Source organism: Bidens hawaiensis, unplaced genomic scaffold (genome assembly GCF_021521415.1).
Source record: "Bidens hawaiensis isolate Kalapana, Puna unplaced genomic scaffold, B.hawaiensis_p1.1 tig00036769_1, whole genome shotgun sequence".
In the NCBI taxonomy this organism is placed as follows: Eukaryota; Viridiplantae; Streptophyta; class Magnoliopsida; order Asterales; family Asteraceae; genus Bidens; species Bidens hawaiensis.
In genome coordinates this window covers 69,829-91,075 of record NW_027496421.1, presented here as the reverse complement: position 1 = coordinate 91,075, position 21,247 = coordinate 69,829, and the positions used below count along the sequence as shown (strand labels likewise).

The 21,247-nt window shown below is 35.8% G+C and overlaps 3 protein-coding genes and 1 pseudogene across 3 annotated transcripts; 3 read left to right on the top strand and 1 right to left on the bottom strand.

Moving 5' to 3' along the window:
* The first annotated feature begins 1,059 nt into the window (after positions 1-1,059).
* LOC143588807 (ATP-dependent DNA helicase At3g02060, chloroplastic-like) lies at positions 1,060-7,812 on the top strand. The gene is made up of 13 exons (XM_077069721.1): positions 1,060-1,703; positions 2,200-2,425; positions 2,510-2,755; positions 3,053-3,187; positions 3,297-3,421; positions 3,830-3,969; positions 4,084-4,154; positions 4,234-4,395; positions 4,552-4,638; positions 5,492-5,665; positions 5,769-5,813; positions 5,894-6,250; positions 7,281-7,812. The coding sequence occupies exons 1-13, from the start codon at positions 1,060-1,062 to the stop codon at positions 7,380-7,382; spliced, it is 2,514 nt and encodes an 837-aa protein (XP_076925836.1). The 3' UTR covers positions 7,383-7,812.
* A 3,002-nt stretch (positions 7,813-10,814) lies between these two features.
* On the top strand, positions 10,815-13,625 carry LOC143588790 (putative magnesium transporter NIPA8). The gene is made up of 12 exons (XM_077069707.1): positions 10,815-10,931; positions 11,042-11,126; positions 11,212-11,273; positions 11,364-11,449; positions 11,536-11,609; positions 11,688-11,790; positions 11,881-12,009; positions 12,099-12,198; positions 12,284-12,403; positions 12,846-12,936; positions 13,207-13,273; positions 13,450-13,625. Exons 1-12 carry the CDS (start codon positions 10,839-10,841, stop codon positions 13,598-13,600), a joined length of 1,161 nt encoding a protein of 386 aa, XP_076925822.1. The 5' UTR covers positions 10,815-10,838; the 3' UTR covers positions 13,601-13,625.
* Positions 13,626-15,785: 2,160 nt separating this feature from the next.
* Positions 15,786-18,106, top strand: LOC143588791 (OVARIAN TUMOR DOMAIN-containing deubiquitinating enzyme 12-like). Its single transcript, XM_077069708.1, has 9 exons — positions 15,786-15,996; positions 16,083-16,156; positions 16,277-16,331; positions 16,771-16,845; positions 16,958-17,031; positions 17,205-17,253; positions 17,623-17,707; positions 17,804-17,860; positions 17,951-18,106. Exons 1-9 carry the CDS (start codon positions 15,805-15,807, stop codon positions 17,995-17,997), a joined length of 708 nt encoding a protein of 235 aa, XP_076925823.1. The 5' UTR covers positions 15,786-15,804; the 3' UTR covers positions 17,998-18,106.
* A 169-nt stretch (positions 18,107-18,275) lies between these two features.
* Positions 18,276-19,481, bottom strand: LOC143588796 (WD repeat-containing protein LWD1 pseudogene; annotated as a pseudogene).
* Positions 19,482-21,247: the final 1,766 nt, after the last annotated feature.

Here is a 21,247-nt window from a genome sequence, read left to right as displayed (position 1 = left end):
AAACATCAACGAGAAAAAAACTGCTACCCCATGAATCCACCATATTACACCCTTACAAAGGGTTCAAATTAAACGCGTTCCACCTCTCCTACGTTAACCCCGACCATTTTGCCGTATTTTTTACCCACAAAAAATTCAAACTTTAATCTCCCCAATTCCACCATTAATAGAAATATGCTTCCTCTCTAACACCGCCGAATTCCTTGCTTTCCATATACATCAAATCGTTAAGCTCACCGTATGAAGAACCTTAGCCATCCGTTTCGGTGGTAAGAAATATTTATATAATTCCAAACTGTCACGGGTTGAAAAAACAAAGAATGTTGGTACCTTACACCAATTTTCAATAATACTCCAGATTATTTGAGCAATTTAACAAGAGAAAATTTCATATATGTCATCTCAAAAGTATAAATTATGTGTTTTATTTTGAAAAATATTATACTTAGCATGGTAGATTGGTTCTTTAAAATAAAATTTTCAATATGTAATTATTGTCTTATTTACAAGAATATTAAATAATAGATTATGTAGCGTGTGAATCCTTTTTTCATAAATAATAAAGTGATATTTGATGACGTGAGTATCCTTACCCACTCATAAGTTAAAGAAACTTAAGAGTCAAGAAACAACAGCACAAGCTGCTATACCAGGAAGCTCGAAGCTTCCTCAACAAGATTCTTAAGTTGACAAGAAAAACTCCTTGCTATAGTAAATTTTAGAGAAGTCACCACTAAATTTTCATAAAACTGAACCTGTCATAAATTAAGGATGTCGACTTAGAAGACAAAAGCAAAACACAAGTTATATGAAAATTGTATTACTTGTTCAAAATCCAGATTATATCTACAAAAAAATATCTTTGTCACTCGTAATTTTGTGACTTCCTTTGTGACTCGTATTTTTATTTTTGTGATTTCCATTAATCCATTTATTTATTTATTAAATTAAAAAAACCGGTAAGAAAAAGTATAGTAATTATCAATGATAAGAAGCTGAAAACAAACACGATTCAACCGCTAATCGGCTTCCGGAGCCCCTTCTTCCTTCACTCCGGCCATGTCACCCACTCTTATCATCAAACCCCTACCTTTCTCCCCACTGCCACGTCATCCTTCTTTCCCATTCCGCTTACGTACTTCATTCTTCTTCGGAACAAGAAGAAGAAGCAGAATTCGAATCCACCGGAATCCAGCCACATCTATAACCGCTTTCAGCGCCATCGCCACCGGTCCGGACCGAATCACTCGTTTCGAAAGCCACGACTCCGATTCCGACCTCATTTCCACCTTCAACGACAGATTTCTCAAGGAAGACTTCGCCAAACGGAATTCCGGTCGGTATAAACCGGAACCGGTATCCAATTCCGGTTCTGCAGTAACGGATGAGGAGGTTGATAAGTATATTCAGCTTGTGAAGCAGCAGCAGCAGAGAGGATTGCGTGAGTTGAAACGAGGTCGTTTACGTACTAATCCTACTGGTAACGCTGACGTGGCGTTCAGTTATAAAGTGGATCCGTTTACTCTTGAGGAAGGGGATTATGTTGTGCATAAGAAAGTCGGAATAGGTCGGTTTATGTCGATTCGACCGAGCATTCCTGAAGGCTCTGTTACGCCGATTGATTATGTTTATATTCAGTATGCTGATGGACTTGCTAAGCTTCCGGTTAAACAGGCGTCCAAGTTCCTTTATCGATATAATCTGTACGTAATTATGCGTATTAGTATTAGTATTAGACTATTAGCATTAGCATTTGTTCATATTCGAATCGGTTAATGTTACGCGTTTTAATAATTGTTTGTGTTAAGTAGGTGAATATGGAAGGACGGTAGGGCTGGCAAATTGAGTACCTGTTTAGACATTGTTTAGACATGATAATAAGACCTATTTAGCAAAAAAAGTACACTATGCAATTTTATACTTTTTTTTAAAAAATATTTAGGAGGCTAGGGTTCATCATTTCTCCTTTTGATACATAAAACATGTAACTGTCACGCATAAGCCAACAAAGCTAAGTGTTAAAAGAGTCGTTTTCATGTTTGATACTTGTGTTAATCGCATCGTCTCTAACCTGGATAAGACACGATTTGCCAGCGGCAGGACCTTCCAATTTGTTACAATTGTAATGGGATTATTGTGACGAGTTTTTGAGTTATTGGAATATAAAGTGTTTATCGGTCATGTGTTATGAGTTTGCAGTCCAAATGAAAGCGGAGCGCCTCGAGGATTGGGGAGATTGAAGGATACGAGTGTGTGGGAGAAGAGGAAGATTAAAGGGAAGGTTGCCATTCAGAGAATGGTGGTTGATTTGATGGAGGTTTATTTAAATAGGTTAAGGTTAAAAAGGCCTCCGTACCCTAAGAATCCCGCCATGGCTGAATTTGCTTCTCAGTTTCCTTATGAGGCCACTCCTGATCAGAAGCAGGTTTTTTTATTATTTAATTTCATCTTATTGTTGTTGGAGAATGTGGAATGTAGTAGCCTTTACTGATCAGTATCATGGTTGCAGGCGTTTATTGATGTTGAAAAGGATTTAACTGAGAGGGAAACTCCGATGGATCGGTTGATTTGCGGAGATGTTGGATTTGGGAAGACGGAAGTTGCTCAACGAGCTCTTTTTTATGTGGTTTCGTCTGGGAAGCAAGCTATGGTGTTAGTACCGACCATTGTTTTAGCTAAACAGCATTTTAGTGTTATTTCTGAGAGGTTTTCCAAATACCCTAACATTAGGGTTGGGCTTATGAGCAGATTTCAGGTGAAAATAACCTTCTCTATTAATTATTAAATGAATGTGTTAACTATGATTATATAAATAATATTATTATAGTAACCATCCAAATCTTTGAATAAAAAACTAGTCTTTAACAACCTTCAGCTCATGTGACTCGTTATCTTTTTAGCTATATTTTTTTTAATTAACAGCTTTGACCGTTTTGAGTTAAGTTACAACCCAAATCGACCCATTCACACACTTAAATGGGTCAAAATTGTCATATGTAGTCACCATACTCGAATAACACGTCGCATGTATCTAACCTTGTACATAATGCAGACCAGGTCAGAGAGAGAGGAGTATTTCCATTTGATCCAAAATGGTGAGCTGGATATTATTATTGGAACTCACTCTCTTCTTGGTAGCCGAGTCACGTACGATAAATTAGGTCTTCTAATAGTTGATGAAGAACAGGTTTGCCTCCTATGCCATTTGATCTTTTGATAATTAATACTAAGAATCTATGAATGCTATTTTGGGATGATGAAATTAAATGCAAATAATTTGTGTGTTTGCTCTATAGAGGTTTGGTGTCAAACAGAAGGAGATGATTGCTTCATTGAAAACTTCACTTGATGTTCTTACTCTTTCTGCAACACCTATTCCAAGGACCCTCTATTTGGCATTAACTGGATTTCGTGATTGCAGGTAATACATGTTGATATTTAAGTTTAAAAGCATTGCAATCTCATTTGTTGGAATACTTTTATATAAAGTTGATAGTCTTTTCAAGTGTTCATGCTCAGTGAAGGAAGACTGGGATATTTGTGATCTCCAGTTCGATCCTCAGGGCGTCCGGGTTTTACCACTAGTGGGCCTTCGGGCGGGTGGGTTTTCCTTGGAACTGGAGATAACTTGGGGGGGCCCTTAAGGACTCGGTACGGCTGGGTTGGGCCAGTTGGTGGTGGCCTTTTGCCATTGGGTCACCCCGTAAAGAGTACCTAGGCAATTCTCTATTTGTTGGCCGTTCAAAAAAAATAATTTAGCTTGTGAAATGAATAAACAGTAAATCTGTGGGGAATAATTAGCCCTTTCTTCTCATTGTGATTCTAACAGTTTGATCACAACACCACCTCCTCAAAGAGTTCCTATAAAAACCCACCTTTCAGAATATAGTGAAGAAAAGGTTATAGCAGCAATCAAATATGAGCTGGACCGTGGAGGTCAGGTTTTCTATGTTTTGCCACGTATTCAAGGTATCATCTCTGAAACTTGTATTTATGTACACACTTATAGACGAATATACACATTTATTTGATGTATGGTGTCTTGACAGTCTAGTTAAGCCCAATGTGTATTACCTTATACAGGTCTTGAAGAGGTGATGTCATTTCTCGAGAAAACTTTTCCAGATCTTGAAATTGCCCTTGCTCATGGACAAGTAAATATTTTTCTGTTATGTATAAGCACCCAGTTTTTACAACATGTTTATGCTTAACATAATGATATCTTTTGTGCAGTTATATTCAAAACGGTTGGAAAAAACCATGGCAAGATTTGTAGATGGAGAGATTAAGATTTTAGTTTCCACAAACATAGTAGAGAGCGGGCTCGACATTCAAAATGCTAACACCATCATCATCCAAGACTTTCAGCTATTTGGGCTTGCACAGCTGTATCAGGTTTGTTTCTGCCATCTGCTTGCTAAATATAAACCATGTCAAATGTTGACCAAAGCGTTCTTTTGATGCATATCACCTTCTAAGTTGCTTTTTTGAAAAATTATATTATTAGCGACACAATACATATTTCTCTAATAATGTTCTTGTTTGGTGTAGTTACGTGGAAGGGTTGGAAGGTCGAATAAGGAGGCACATGCTCATTTATTCTACCCTAATAAGTTGTTGCTGTCTCCAGCAGCACAGGTATGTGGTCTTATGTTACACCCAAATTTCAAACAGTTTTATTTTTTTTTATATTTTTAAAATTCAATAATTTATGATACTAAATTATGAATCTTTATGCCCGTTTCTATGTGTGATTAGTTAAGGGCATCCACCATGCCTAATGTTTTACAAAATCAGAGTAATTAAGGAATTGTAGTGTGTTTAAAAATGGCTTAACTAAATTCAAGATTTGTAAAGTATGATTATGCTATCTATGAGCAAGTCTTCCAAACGGTCCAAACTATAAAGCACAAGAATAGATAAGCACAAGGAAAACAATGAAAGTAAAACATTATGTATTATTTTCCAATTCAATTTTTTTTTGATATATGGTCATTTCAAGCTTCATTGCCCGATGGGTGGATGTTCTTTCCATCTAATTACCCAATTCTGCACTATACATAGCATATTACATTCATGTGCCACTATTTTTACATCAATATTCATTAACTAACCCTCCATAAGTCTATATAACAGTTGAGTGAAATGTCCAAAAATGTTACACATATAATACTTATGAAATAGCACATAATTCGAATACGGTTTGGCGCATTACATCTTAACTATGATAACTAATTGGCATATAAAAATTAGGTTTTCGGGTACCTTATTTGATTACGGACATAGGTTCTTTTATGTTGATATTAGAAGTATGTTTCCCAAAGTAACAACCAATTAAAAGTACATTCCTTTTACTTGCAATGGTCTTTCTGCATATGCTTTGTTTCTGCACAGATCTGAGAAAGATAGGCTTTTTTACTTGATACAAAAGTAAATAACACATGGCTATAAGGGTGATCTTGTAATAAATGTTTTGCAATAAATGCTACAGAAAAGGCTAGAAGCTCTTGAAGAATGTGGTGATCTTGGTCAAGGTTTGCAACTTGCAGAAAGAGACATGACCATAAGAGGTTTTGGCAATATTTTTGGTGTGCAACAAACAGGGGATATCGGCAATGTAGGCATTGATTTATTCATTGAAATGCTTTTTGAGAGCTTATCCACGGTATTCTTGTTACTATTTTTCATTCTTTAAATGGTTTTCTGGGTTAATATTAACTGTTTTCCAGTAAAATTAATTGCAAAATCCTGCTCTTCTAATAAACCAGGTTGATGTACATCGAACCCGTCCAGTTCCTTACAAATCTGTCAAGGTATGTGTTACTTATAATGTATAATAGATTGTAATATGGTTTTTGTAATCATATTAAAGACAATAATGTTATACAAACAGCTTGAGTTGGATATAAATCCCCGACTGTCGTCCGAGTACATAAATAATCTGGACAATCCCATAGAAATTATTAAAGGTGCAGAAAAAGCTGCAGCAAAAGACACGTGTAGTTTGGTACAATTTACAGTGGATTTAAGGAGACAGTATGGGAAAGAGCCTTATGCCATGGAAATTTTATTGAAAAAACTTTATGTGAAAAGAATGGCAGCGGATATTGGGATTACCAGGATTTATGTTTCGGGGAAAACAGTAGTAATGATGACAAATATGAGTGAGCAAGTTTTCAAGATGATAAGAGACGCCATGCTGTCAGATGTTCACCGGAATATGCTTGTTTTCGAAGAAGATGAAATTAAGGTACAAGAAAAGACTACCATATTTACTAGTTAATCTTGGGGATAATTTCAAAAGGTAGCAATGTGTTTTCAATTTTGTTCCATTTTAGTTGGTCTACTTTGATTTGGTTGATTTAGCCATTGAAGTTTTAGAAAATGTTCCATATTGGTATTTTGAAAAAATAGAAGTATGGCCATAATATCCTTGAAATGGTCCACCTAGTTCATCATAAGTATCTATCATTTTAGGGGTATCTGGTGAACTGTTTTTATGAAAATGACTAAATGCGACACTTTTTAATGTTTTATAAATTCGATGACTAAAATGGACGGTGTGTGCAATGACTAGAACAACACATGACTGACAGTATGTTGCTATTTTCCGGCATTAACCCTTGAACCTGTTAACATAAAATGTGTCGATTCAGGTTTTGCTTTGACTAATACGGTCAAATGGGTAAAATACAAAAGCATAAACTTTTCGAGAAAATAGAGTATACTCTTCACCTTTTCCTAGATATGCAATGTACTGTTTTAACAGTTTAAAACAACATGCTTACAATTATATTACTAATGTATTGTATAACATTTAATGCATTGCATACTTTGGTTTACAAAAATGATAGGCATTTTGCATTAAAATGGTTAATAAAAACAAGATTTACATTGCTAACAGTTTAACAGTACATTGCATTTTCTTGGCGATTGCACAATAAAAAAGCTCAAGCTCAAGCTTAAATGGAAACAGGTTAAAAGTTGGCCAAACATTATAACGCGTAAAACCTCCTATAATATTTTTATTAAATAATATAAAATCTTTCTTATAATAATAATATTATTTTGACACCGATTATTTTTAAAAAGTGTTGAAAAGGATTAAGACAAATATATTTCTGGTAAACTGGAGTATTGGACCCGGTCTGGCCCTTTTAAACAGGTATAAAGATTTACCCGTTTTGACTTTTGACCTGTTCTCCAACCCCTGCTCGCCCTCCCATTTTCCACCCTATACTTGTTTGCATTCCAAATCTGATTAAATGAATGCGTTGCAGGCGGAATTACTGATAGATTTACCAAAAGATCAGCTTCTTACTTGGATATTCCAGCTGTTAGCTGAACTTCACTCTGCACTACCCGCCCTTATAAGATACTAATTATTATAGTACCCCTCTAACCATATGCTCACAAGAAGCAATCAAGATTTATTATATGTGATGCATAAAGCAAGCAGCTCAGTACGAAACCTAGCCTAACCGAATCTACCCGAACCAAATCAGACCTAGCCGTTTAGTCATGCGGTTTAATTGTTTAAACCTGAACCCAAACAATGCAGCTGATGCTGCATATCCTGGTAGGGTGCATGTAAATTTTTGGAATTGGCCTGTGCCCTTTCTGTAAATCATCAATCAGTTCACACGAACCAACTGGGATGAGTGCAGAAGACACACGTATAGTTCATGTAGATGGTGAATTAGTATACATGAATGTATATGTAGTAATTAGCTCAACTGCTGGGTTATTGTAATTATTAATCATAGATTTGATTTATATTTATTTATTATGGAATTTCACAATCTCTTTTTATATTGTTTGGCTAATAGATAATATGCGTCTTTGTTCTTAAGTAATGATTTATTAGGATTCAAAAATATTTATACTTTTGTCTATGATGTGCTATGGCTAGTAAAGTACTTGTATTAGATAAATATAGTAACTAATTTATTATTCAAAAGAGTGAGTATTATTAAAATTAAACACGAATTGATGGTATATGTAGACGCCCTGCTTGCGGTGCGCGCATATAATGTATATATGTGTGAACCCACGGGTGGGCAAAAGTGAAATTGCACTAATTTTGACGTTATTTTACTAATCTCGTGAAAATAACGTTAAAAGTGGCGGAAGGTTAATCAGGCATCATGTGGTGGCGTTGATAGCCGAAAGACAAGTGTACATGCACCGATCAGCCGGTGTCCCGATGATTGAGTGTTATGTGCCTTATGTCCAAGGCTTGTTGCAAAACTACTATCGAGCCGGGGGTCTCACCGGAAGCAGCCTCTCTATCCCTATGGGGTAGAGGTAAGGTTGCCTACATCTTACCCTCCTCAGACCCTACCATAGCTTTGCTATTGGCGGGATATACTGAGTACGATGATGATGATGATGATGATGATGATGGTATATGTAGAGAATATCATAAAAATGCAGATAATTTTTTTTAAATAAACCCAATTCACAAACTAACATACAAAGATTTGTGAGTAATTATAAACTCCTGGGTCTTAACGGGACATGCCACATGTTTGTGGTTTGTTTAGGATTTATATTTTATACTACATTTATGGGCCTTAGCGGATCTTGTTATGTGCTAGTGGGTTAGTTTACGTTACATAAAGGCGTATTAGAGCATAACATGTGTTTGTATTCAAAACACGTGCGTAATTAAATGTGCACTCTAGTGAATACTTGTCACAGTTGGTCTCGACAGACACCGACGAACGCCTAAAAAGTCTGAGCGATAATCTTATAAAAAAATGTCATTCTTACATGGCATTTTAACATATTTATCTAAAGAGATTTTTAAATATTTCTCCTCATTCACCCATTTTTTTTTACACATTTAAAACTTGTTTAATTAAATAAGTTAACCATGTCAGGTTGAACACAAACAATTAATAATTAGATTGTGTGTTAGCAATACTTAACCATTAAGGATCTTCACCGTGGAGGGGCTTTAAAACCCCTCCACGTCATCGTCACGTAAAAAACATGGCATCAAAGCCCCTCTCCACAACGTCCCGTTGTGGTTTAAAGCCCATTTTCGTCCCATTATATATATACATATATATGCATGTGTATATATGAGAGGGAGAGAGAAAAACGCCTTGCCCCACCACCACTTTCTCCTTACCGCCAGTCGTCCGAATCCCCCCCCCCCTCTCCTCTTACCGCCCTCTTCAGTGTTCCCCTTCAATACCTTTTCCGCCCATAGTGTCCGGTCTAAAAGGTTTAAATTAGCCTTCCAAAAAAAGTTCTAAATGAAGATTCCAAATGAGTCCACATTGTATAAAATCTAGAATTTATAACGTGTAACTAATTTATAATTTATCAAATCCCTTAGGCGAATCTCCATGGAATATAACCCAACAAAGTTGAAATTGTAAATTACGCTTGTGCCACAAAAAGTCAACCAACCCAATAGGAAAAGCAGTCAAAGGCATAGGATATTTTGGTAATTTAATAAATAAGTCTCCGACGGCTGAATTGGAAAATCAAAAGAAAACCTCATATGATATGCGTCTGGCCAAAGCCACCCAATACGACTCGTTTACACCTGTACAACAAACAAAGACCAAATTCAACACCTCTCTCATTTCAAATTCTTCTTGTTTGATCCGCATGCTTCTTCATCTTCAAATCAGCAACTGATCATACATTCGTATTATATCATATCATACGGATTTGATTCACAACTGAGGTACGATATCTTTGGTTAACTTTCACTTACTTCACAACTGTTCTTGGATCTGTAGTTTTATTTGACAGAAGGCCGATCTGATTATTACGGTTATCTACTTTTTTTTTTTCATTTTATAAACTGGTAGTGGCGTGCACGGTTCGGTTCGGTTAGGTTATTAGCCTCAAACCAAAAGTGAAGTCATCGGTTAATCTATTTTGTTAACCAATTGGTTTTCGGTTAATCGGTTCTGTTTATTTCGTTAGTTTGTTGGTTTTCGGCTCCGTTCAGTTAATAACCAACACCTAATTTTTTGCTTAGAATTTAATTATAAAACATGAAATGTGTATATAAAAGCTAAAAATATACGTATACGAAAGGTTCGGTTATCGGCTAATTAGGTTCGGTTTCGTCGGTTTTTGGTTAATTTCAGTTCGGTTTTGTCGGTTTTCAGTTCCTTTTGGTTAATGACCAAAACCGAACCTGTGCTAATTTTTTTGCTTAGAATTAAATTATGAAACATGAAATGTGTATATAAAAGCTAGAAATATACGTATATATGAATGGCTTGGTTATCTGCTAATTTAGGTTCGGTTTCGTCGGTTTTTGGTTAATTTCAGTTCGGTTTTGTCGGTTATTGCTCACACCTAACTGGTAGTTATGTTTAAGGAATTTCTTATCAGTTGTTTAATTAATGTTTTTAAACAATGTGATTTGTTTAATTAATGTTTTTTTTTTTCATTTTTCATTTTTTTTGGGGGTGGGAGTGGGTTCATCAATGATCCTAGTATGACAGCTAAAGCCTTGCTGTTCATTAATGTTGTTAGTTTTCATCATGGAGTCTGGTGACTTGTTATTATTAAATATTGAAAGTGCATTTGATTCTGGTATTATCTCTTATAATATGATCATTAGTGGTTTAGATTCTGCAGTTACTTGTGCTCATGTATAATTATTTGATGATTGTTTATCGTCTAATTAAATGTATGTGTCTTGATTAGCACTTAACTAATGTGGCCTTTGTGAAAACATAATCTTGCAGGCAATTCATTATCCACTCAATTGAAACAAAGCGGCTTAAAGTATAAGTACCATCTTGATTACATATTCCAAAAATATCGTTGTCAGTTTGTCACGCATAGACTTTTAATCTATGGGTGACTGGGTGATTGGAGCTTTCATCAATCTTTTCGGCAGCATTGTGATTAACTTTGGAACTAATCTTCTTAAATTGGGCCATGATGAGGTACTTAATGCTACTCTTTGCAACAATTTATTTGATATGTATATGATATTATGTTCAAATTTGCAATAAATTGTGATAAGTTAACCTGAATTGTAATTAAAACATTTTAGAGAGAAAGGCATTCGATACTAGGTGAAGGAATAAACATAAAGACAATATTAAGGCCTATTATAAGCTTCCAGTCCTGGAGAATCGGTAAAAAGAAAAATTTCTTCTGCTTTTTTTACTATTCTTTTTTGCTTAATTTAACTTCATATCCATTTATTTAATCTGTTCACAGGAATTCTATTTTTTGCTTTTGGAAATGCTCTTAACTTTATCTCATTCGGATATGCTGCTCAGGTCGGTTAGAACTTAGAAGGTGTTATTTGATTTCTCTATTTTTCTATTTATATTTGTTTTTCTTATTATTTTTTGTTTCTGTTTGAGCAGTCACTTCTCTCCGCATTGGGATCTGTTCAATTCGTGTCAAACATAGTATTTGCTCGCTTTGTGTTGAACAAAACTGTGACTGTTAAGTACGTTTTATAGAATCTGCAGCATGTACTTCTCATTAGTAATATAAAAGTAACTTAAACTAACAGTTGTACATTTTATTGTGCAGAGTATTAGTTGCCACAACTTTTATCGTCCTTGGAAATACCTCTCTTGTTGCATTTGGCAATCACCAATCACCTGGTATACCAAATTTGTTCTTTTCCTTTTTAAATTATGTTCTTTTTTATCATTAATTTTTACCTTTTGAAAATTTTACAGTTTACACACAAGACCAGTTGGCAGAGAAGTACATTAACATTACCTTCCTTTTTTACTGTCTACTATTGATGGTGGTGGTTGCCATGCATCACTATGTATACAGGTTAGAATTATGCGATTATATTAAACACTTGATTATTAGTTATATTAATTCTACTTCCATTTGATTACTTATACAAGTTTTGATAATCAGGAGAGGAGAATTGCTTCTTGCTATTTCCGGGAAAGAAGTTATGCGCTGCTGGAAATTATTGCTTCCCTTTTCATTTGCAGTAGTTTCAGGAGCCATAGGATCATGCTCAGTTCTTTTTGCAAAGTCTCTGTGAGTGATTCATTGATTAATGATATGATCTTCTAGAAGATTTCAATCTGTTCCATTTGGAATTAACGATATTTTTCCCTTTTCTTCAGTTCAAATCTTTTAAGATTGTCCATGACAAGTTCATATCGCCTGGACAGCTGGTTCACGTATTCAATTCTTTTAATGTTCCTATGCACTGCTGGATTTTGGGTAATGATTAGTACTAGCATACTCGTTTTTATGGTAAAAGGATGCAACGAAAAATAAATTTGGATAATGCGATTTGTTTTTACAGATGACAAGGTTGAATGAAGGATTAGCACAGTTTGATGCCATACTTATAGTCCCCATGTTTCAAATAGCTTGGACCTTTTTCTCAATTTGTACTGGATTTGTGTATTTCCAGGAATATCAGGTTCTCTCTCTCTCTACACGCGCACACACACACACACAGGTGCGCGTTCTTTCAGAATCAATATTCAATAGTATGCCGAGAACCGTGAAATTAAGACATGCACATTTTGTGTCAATGTAAAATTGGAAATAATATCTATATTTATCTTTCCTCCATCTTTCTTTGATTTTTATCTTCTATCTCCTGATATATAAATCTGGATATAGTGTATGTGCATATATGCATTTTGATAAAAAAGACTTGTCAATTTTGTATTAAAAAAAATCTTGAAAGTATTGGAATCTACATGCATTTTAGTGAATTTATATAATAAATAGTCACAAGATTTAATACGGTTCTCATAGTTCTCAACGTATCATCAGTTCTGAAATGAACATTCGCTGTGTGGGTGATAATATTTCTTTAGAAATTGTTGTGTGACATTTCTTGTTTTTTTTATCAGGTATTAAATGCCTTGAGGACTGTGATGTTTATTCTTGGAATGATTTCAGTATTCATAGGAATTTCCTTGCTGGCACCCGATGAGTCAAAAGGTATATATCTGCTCGGTTATTACAACTTCAGCTTGAGGTGACAAATCAAAATGTGTTCTGGTCATAATGGGTCATTCTTAAAAATGCTCCTTATCTTGTGGACCCACTTTTAAAAAAAAAATTCATTTGAATCACAGTAACCAGCCTTAACCTACAAATTAATGCAAGTACAGAATTTTTTTTATTTATTACTGAAAATGATAATTTTAGCATCAATAATTTTATTTATTTTCTTTGGATCTTGTCTAATTTGTTTCTTTTCATTCCCAGGGGAAGAGGTCATGGATAGTCCCTTATCATCTATAACCTCGTCACAAGTCAACACTGATCTAGAAAGGTTAGTTTGACTATCAAGAAGAAAGTCAAATTATTAAGTCCTATAGTAGTTTAGTGTTGACTCAAAATGAAGACCATTGACTCATCTAGTATCTAGTACCAGTTTATTTCCCTAACATGTAGGCCTTCTTTTCTATGAATACATGTTTATACATGCGTATGGGTGTTGTTTTAAAGGTTGACTGAAGACTCACCGATCACGGATATGAAGTCGTTTGCAAGAGCAGTGGCAACAAAAGCCTTAGCTGTGGTTAGAGCAGAGGTTGCGCAAATTCTAATTCCATATAGGAATGGAATCAAACGATGGGATCGGAGTATAATCTGTTAATAATTTATAAACATTTTGGGCTCAAACTACAAACTACTTGCACACTGTTGGTGGGCATGGGAGATCATGCATCATCTGTTCTTGTAATGCCAATGGTTCCATCAAAAAATGAATGGATTCGGAGAAGTCAATTTTGACCGGTCAAAGTTGGCGGCAGAAAATACTAATTCAAGTGTAGAGGATTGATTAGTACATGAGATTTATTGGTTTTATACAGGATGGTTGTTAACTGGGGAAGAGAGGGATGCCGTGCGTCACAGGGAAATTATTGTATAGTTTGATTTGATTGGTTTTGGAGGTATATCTTCCTTTTGATTCTTGATATTCTTGTCTTTCAATTGTAATTGTTCACAAGGTTAATGACAAGTAAGATGGCACCCGCATTTTCTAACTGTGCCCTCAATTGTATCATTTGTTTATAAAGTTTGGCCAAAAGGATGTTGACAAACATTTAATGTGCGTACTTTTTAACTATCAAAATTTTAACAAAGAAACAACAATCAATTCCAAACAATGGTAAATTTGTGAGCCTTCAAGAAGTTTAACAAGTTAATATTGTAAAACTTATTTAAAATTGGTTGATGGTTGAGTGTCCCTTGAGCCAAAGTAAAGCCAAATTTACAAGGTGTTGCCACGAATGAGCAATAATGCACGAGGGCCTTATGGCCTACATGTTTTGGTGGTGAGAGAACGTGAATGTCAAATTTTTGAAGATCGTATATAATGGAAAATGTTCTAAAACATGTCGGTTCCTAGTCATTCACGCATATACATAAGAGTGCTCGTGTGATTAGTTAAAGATGTGTGTCTGCATCACTTGCACTTCTCACACCACAGTAGTCGGAAATTAGGTCATCCCTATGAATTCAAGGGGTGGCGAAACTAATGACCCATGATCATAGGCGGAAAAAATTGTTGGTCCTCAGGGATTCAATGATGCCTCATGATTGATTAGGGTTCCAGGTTAGCGGGCGGGGAGAAGAATAAAAAAATAAATCTTCATGGAATAAGCAATATCCTATAAAAACCTAAATAGTGAAATAATGAAATTCTCATAACATTAAGTATTACAAATAAGCTACACAAGAATATAAATGTTCCAATGTACCATTAAAAAGAAAGAAATGCAATTGTGATTGTCACCTGTAATAATTGTTATTGTTATATAAAGTTTCCTTGCTCAATTATGATAAATATTAAATGCAATCTAATAATAATTCTAACCAAGCTCTCTATCTAATTTTTTTTAATGGCAAAGAATCTTAGAGTAAATATATCTTTTCGGGGCTATGTCCAATATCGACTCCTCGACCGCCGTGAGACCATACCCCCTGATACGCGGGAACTAGATGGAATCCATAAACATTCGCCCTCTATTGAGTTCGGACTTGGGATTAAAGCCCTGATTCGTCCATTCACCCATATATCCTTCGAATTGGTTCAAGTAAGAAACGAACATGCGTCTCCACTAAGGGACGGTAGACCTCTTACCACTAGACCAACTTCTCTGGGTAGTATTATATTAGAGAACAAAAATCTATATATCACCATTATTTAAAAAAATAGTTAATTTTTCTAAAGAAAGTCATTTTTTTTGGTCATTTCCAAATTAATAATATAATTTAATAATATTATAACTAAAAATCTAGTTATTATCACAAGAAACAAATAGTTTTGGAGATATTATTATGAGATTGGGTGTGGTCAGGTCAGTTTGGCAGGCAGCGGCCCATATCCAATATTCATAATTCATTAATAATCTGTTGTTGCGTCCTTTTCAATCCCCCTTCCCACCTACAAATCCTCCTCAAAGTCAATAACCGCGAACGACATATTTTTTTTTTACCTCTATTTCTGCCTACACATCACCAGATTATCCGCCAACAGGTAAACGCGCTAATCTCCAACTAATTTTCATCTTTCTATTCGATTACGCGTAATTTACTTCAATTAATCGTTTAGACGCCATCAAATTTGCTTCTCGTGATCCACTTGCAATTCAAAATCGAACGAATTTGACTTCTGTTTGAAGAATTTGCATTCCATAACCTAATTTTCCACATCTGTATTGATTGTATATTACGCAATACGATTATTATTCCTTTTAATAATAATAATATAATACACGTTTCTTATCCTGGATCTGGATTCATTATTAGCGGTTGCAGTTGTTATAAACAGTTTGATTGATCTGATCATTGTGAATGATGAGAAACAACGAAATCACTCGATTCGAAGCACATCCGCCGAGTGTGGGTGAATGTTCTAGCTCGACTTCATTGAGTAGTCAACAAGATGTTGATGATGATGGCATGATTGCTGCGGTTTTGTCTGAAGAGTATGCTAAGTTAGATGGTTCAGTCGGTAGGCGGCTCACCAATCTCGAACCTGTTCGGGTAAAGATGGTTTATTAAGTTTGATTGACCTAGTATTATGTTATGCATTTTGATCTGATCTGATTGATTCTGGTTGAAATTTTCAGCATGTTCCGCGGATTAATTCTTTTATTCCTAATATTAGTGATGCTAGTTTGGATCATCAACGATTGAGCGAGAGGTGTGTGCATTTAAGTTGATTGATATTCGTAGACTGACAACCGTCAATGCTTATTATCATATATGCAATATATAAACAACAAGATTTGGAGATTGATTATCCGTCTTCATCTTTCATCAGGTTACATGTTTATGGTTTATGTGAAGTGAAGGTGTCTGGTGATGGAAATTGTCAGGTGTGTTTAGTTTCTTTCTTGTTGTAATGAAATAGCCATGTCGTAACAAAATAACAATGAACATATTCACTTTCTTTCATTTCTTGGGTCTGTTATAACGAAATAGCTGTGTCAAACAAATCGCACGTTTTACCGTGATACACGGCACCATATCACGCATAGATACACGTATGTTTATTATGTGTGTGTATATTTATTAGTATTTGTGTATAGATTCTATTTGTGTAAACAACACTGCCAACTGCCAAGTAAATTCCACCCATAACCAAGCTATTGGTAGGTTATAGGGAGGGTAGGATAGGATGTAGGCAAACCATATAATTTTAGATAGAAAGGCTGCTTATGACATACATACAGAAATGGCTACTTTTATAATTTTATCATAATAAATTATGTTTTCATTATTAATTAAATTGTGTTTTTTTGTCATATCTTTCAGTTCCGTGCAATTTCTGACCAGCTATACAGGTCACCCGAATACCACAAGCATGTCCGAAAGGAGGTTGTGAAGCAGGTTTGTCATAATGTCTTTTTTGTACATTTATAAATGTCCAATTTTTGTGCCTTTAGGAAGCCAAGTCATTTGCTTTATAATGTATGCTAATGCTTATATTTTGATTTTGCAGCTGAAGGAGTCTCGTTCTCTATACGAAGGCTATGTTCCAATGAAGTACAAGAAGTATTACAAAAAAATATCCAAGTAGGTCGTGACTCGTCTGTTAAAGAAAATTATATTGCAGTGCATGCAGTGGGCATTTTACTTGCAAACAAAATTAATCTCTTGACTGCATGTAGTATCATTGTTTTTAATTTTTATTTTATTTTTGTTATATAATACTGTGTTTTTTAGTTACTGAATACTGGCATTAACAGAACAGGTGAATGGGGAGATCATGTTACTTTACAAGCGGCTGCTGATAGGGTTTGTTTTCTTTCCTATTATGTTAACTCCAGCCAATAATAACTAATCATATTAAAAGCATGTTTATTGCTTCCCGTAGTGTTAAAAAAAACCTCTTAGTTACGGTGTTTCAAGGGTATTTGGGAGTTCATTTAAAAGTTACTTTGCAGTTAATAAAAAATAGGTGCATAAGTAGTTTCAAATCTCAAATCTCCATTTTTATCATAAAATAAGCACAGATTAGCATGATACCTTAGCTATCCGAGAATAAGCAGTCTCAAATCTCCTAACTAGTCTGTTTATATTTTTGTTGAAAAAGTATTAGTTATGGTAAACTTTCAAGATTTCATTGGTTCAAATTATTTATATTTGTTGTGTTTGATTTTACAGTTTGCTGCAAAGATATGCCTTTTAACCTCATTTCGGGATACCTGTTTCATAGAAATTACTCCTCAACACCAGGCACCTCAGCGAGGTATAACGACCTTATTCTTACTGTACACATATGAATCACCATAAAAAAACCAGCAAAACCATAACAATTCTCATGTTTACCTTTTCTAATATACAGAACTGTGGCTAAGTTTTTGGTCTGAAGTGCACTACAACTCGCTCTATGAGATTCGAGGTGGGCTTCCTTTGATTTATGATTTAAGGAAGAATCTTATAATTAAAAGTGTTGTAACCAACTAACTGATCATATTTGCGCCTTTTGCAGAAGCTATGATGCAGCATAAGCCCAGGAAGAAGCACTGGTTGTTCTAAGGAAAAAGACTATGATCAAGATTCACATTATTTTCTATTTTGTTATCTTTTTTCTTAAATTGCAATAGAATCAATTTCCCATTTCTGTTTATTTGTTGTATACATTGTTGTATACATTGTTTCCCAATTACTTTTAAGTATCATCTTTCGGACACCAAAGTGATGTACATCCATGTGTAAATTTCCCATCAAATATTATAGCCACAGTATAATGCACAGAACTAAACCAAAAACATTTAATTGGTGGACTGGATAGATGTCATTCATGTCAACAACTTAACAAGTAAATGCTGCAAATTTCAGTCAGTAAAGCTATATAGACTACACAAGTCAGTCTAAAACAACTGCAACCAAACAACACATACCAAACTGATGACACAATCATACCCTCAGAATCTGAAGCTTAGATGCAAAAGCAATAGCAACCCAATCAGGCTGCGAAGACGACCACTGCAACTGCTCGATTTCAGCACCAGCAGTATACGCCAAAATCGGATCCAATCCACCCTCAACCGGCTGACCCATAGAAGACAGATCCCAAATGAGCGCCTGCGAATCATCACCAGCAGTACATATATGACACGAACTATGCGGAGCCCAAGCAATCGCATTCACACTCGCCTGGTGCCTTTGCAATTCCACAACCGGCAGTGTCGGGAAACGAATATCCAACACAACCACCTTCGCACTGTCCATAATAATCGTCGCCATATACCTCGGATCCTGCTTGTTCCACCCGAGCCTCACAAGCGGCGTGTCAGGCTCCGAGCTCTCATAAATAATCGTCGAATGCTCCTTATCACGCAAATCAAACACTCGCACCGACCCATCAGCCGACACCGACGCAAACACACCAACCCCGCCCCACGCAATATCATAAACCTCCTTATCATGCGCAATCAACTGCGTATCCACCGTCTCCCTCTCAATATCCCAAATCGTACATGTCGTGTCAATGCTCGACGTCCCAATTCGCTTCGGCTCGGCCTCGTTCCAATCAAACGAAGTAACTGGGCCACAAAACTCGCTATTCCGATTATTATTCAACAAACTCTTCATCTCCACCTTCCGAGAACCCGAAATCCCATTCGGAACACTCTCCTCATCTCCGGTCTCATCGTCATCGGATATCCGCCAGATGCGTAGGAAATCGCTAGAGGTGGCAAGAAGATCGGGCTTCTGGCACTCCTTGTCAGGAATAAATATGACCTTGGTGGGCGGGTACGGGTGTTCGAAAGAGAGGGTCGGGTCGGATTTAATCTCGCCGTTGGAGTCATCAAGCTGGACGATTTCAACGCGGTTGGGGTATTGTTCGAGGAGACTGGCGATGGCGAGACGGTACTTTTTGTCACGGCGGACGCTCCAGTTCATGGCGTAGATGTGCCAAGGGGCTTCGTAGGTGTAGATCTCGGAGCGGCGTTGTTGCTCGTCGGATCCGTCTTGGTTGTGGTTGTGGTTGTGGTTGCTGTTGGCTCCCATGGCGGAGGTGACTTTAGTTTAACCTAATTTGGCTGGATAATAATAATTTGGGAGTGGGGTGGAGAATATGATGAATATGGATATGGATATGGATATGAATATCCGTACCAATGCTTTCTGGATGTTACTGTTTTCTCATATTTATTGGTAATTTATTTATTATTTATGTGAAACAGGGTGTAAAATACAATCGAATTTCCCCAAATAGATAATATTCATGATAAAACTAAAACTAAAACCTTTTTTTTTTTTAATGTTAATTTGAATAATTGATGGATCACTGGCTTCCCAGATTATCTTCATTTCTAGATTCATTGAAGAGAAACTCATACGTCAGTCCGTTTTTATTAGTTCCGACCTGAAAAGAGAAAACCCACGTTACGTGAGAAACCCTATGGCCCTACATTTTTTTTAGCAGCAAAGCATATTATATTAGAAAGCAAAGAGCATCTAGCTAGGGGCCGGAGGAAACAAACGGACTAAAAAAAAAGGAAAGTGAAAGCATACACCAAAAAACAAACTACTCAAGCTAAGAAACAGTCCAGCGAAGAGACAATCCAATCTTGCCAAACAATCTCCTTATGTGGAGATCTGTGCTTAATCCAACCATAAAGATTGGTCTTGATTTCCTCCAGAACGAACTCTGTGGTGAAAACTCTACCGCTGAAAGTTTTCGTGTTCCTTTGTTTCCAAATGCTCCAAATAGACAAGTAGATAATAGCCTTAAGAATCCTTTTCCCCGAACTAGAAGATGAGTGAGAGGCTACCTCAAGTTTTCGTCTATGGCCCTACATGACCTGGGATCCAAGGACTTTCTCATTTTAATGAAGTCATTGAGTAACTCAACTCAGCCACTTGAGTTGAAAATCATTAACAACAAATCAACATACCCATTAACTGGTTAAATTAATATTCTTTAGTTAATTTTATACTGATGAAATGTGATATTCCTTTTAAATAAATATATTGAGGTTAAATTTTTGTTTTTGCCATCAAAGTTTATTAATGATGAAAACAGTAAATTGTTGTCTTTGTCAATGTGATTTGTTGTCTCGGTATTCATATTTGTTATCAAAAACATAATACGGTTAGAACTTGTTCCTTCAGCCTAACTCATTAGTTCCGTCTAGTTTTTCTTGTAAACAAGAAAAGAAGTGTATTTTAGTCGCTTGGCACTCTGACAAGATAGCGATGCGTGAGTTACAAGCATTGTGGTAAATAACAACAATTAAACCCTTTAATGTGGAGCATTCGATTTTGAAGAGATTATCGATGATGCAATGCATTCACATGTTGTGTTCTAGCTGTGAAGATGTAACATTGATGTTCGGTCAGTTTGTAGATATTTTAGTTTGTTAATTTATTAGTTTTAATCGTTAGTTTAAGGAACTTCGATACTTCATACGTGTTTGTTATGTTTTAGGTCATCGGTAATTAAAGCAGCTAATTTGTACCTGCACGAGCACGGGATGAAGACCCGGGATGACCAGCACGCATTACGAGACACAAAACTTGATTTGCCGGAAAAGGAACCCGTCGCGTATCGCGTTGGACATTTTAATTTGACTGTTGACTTTCTGGTCCATCGCGTATCGCGATGAAAATTATGCACTTTTCCTCATTCCGTTTTATTTGTTGAGGGTGGATCTTGGTTTGCTGCAATTTTGCTTGTCTTTTCTCGGTGTCCATACTCACCACAACGCTTACAATTTTTGTCACCTTTTAGTCTCATCATTTGGTTTAATTCTATTTTTTCTTGGTAATATAATCA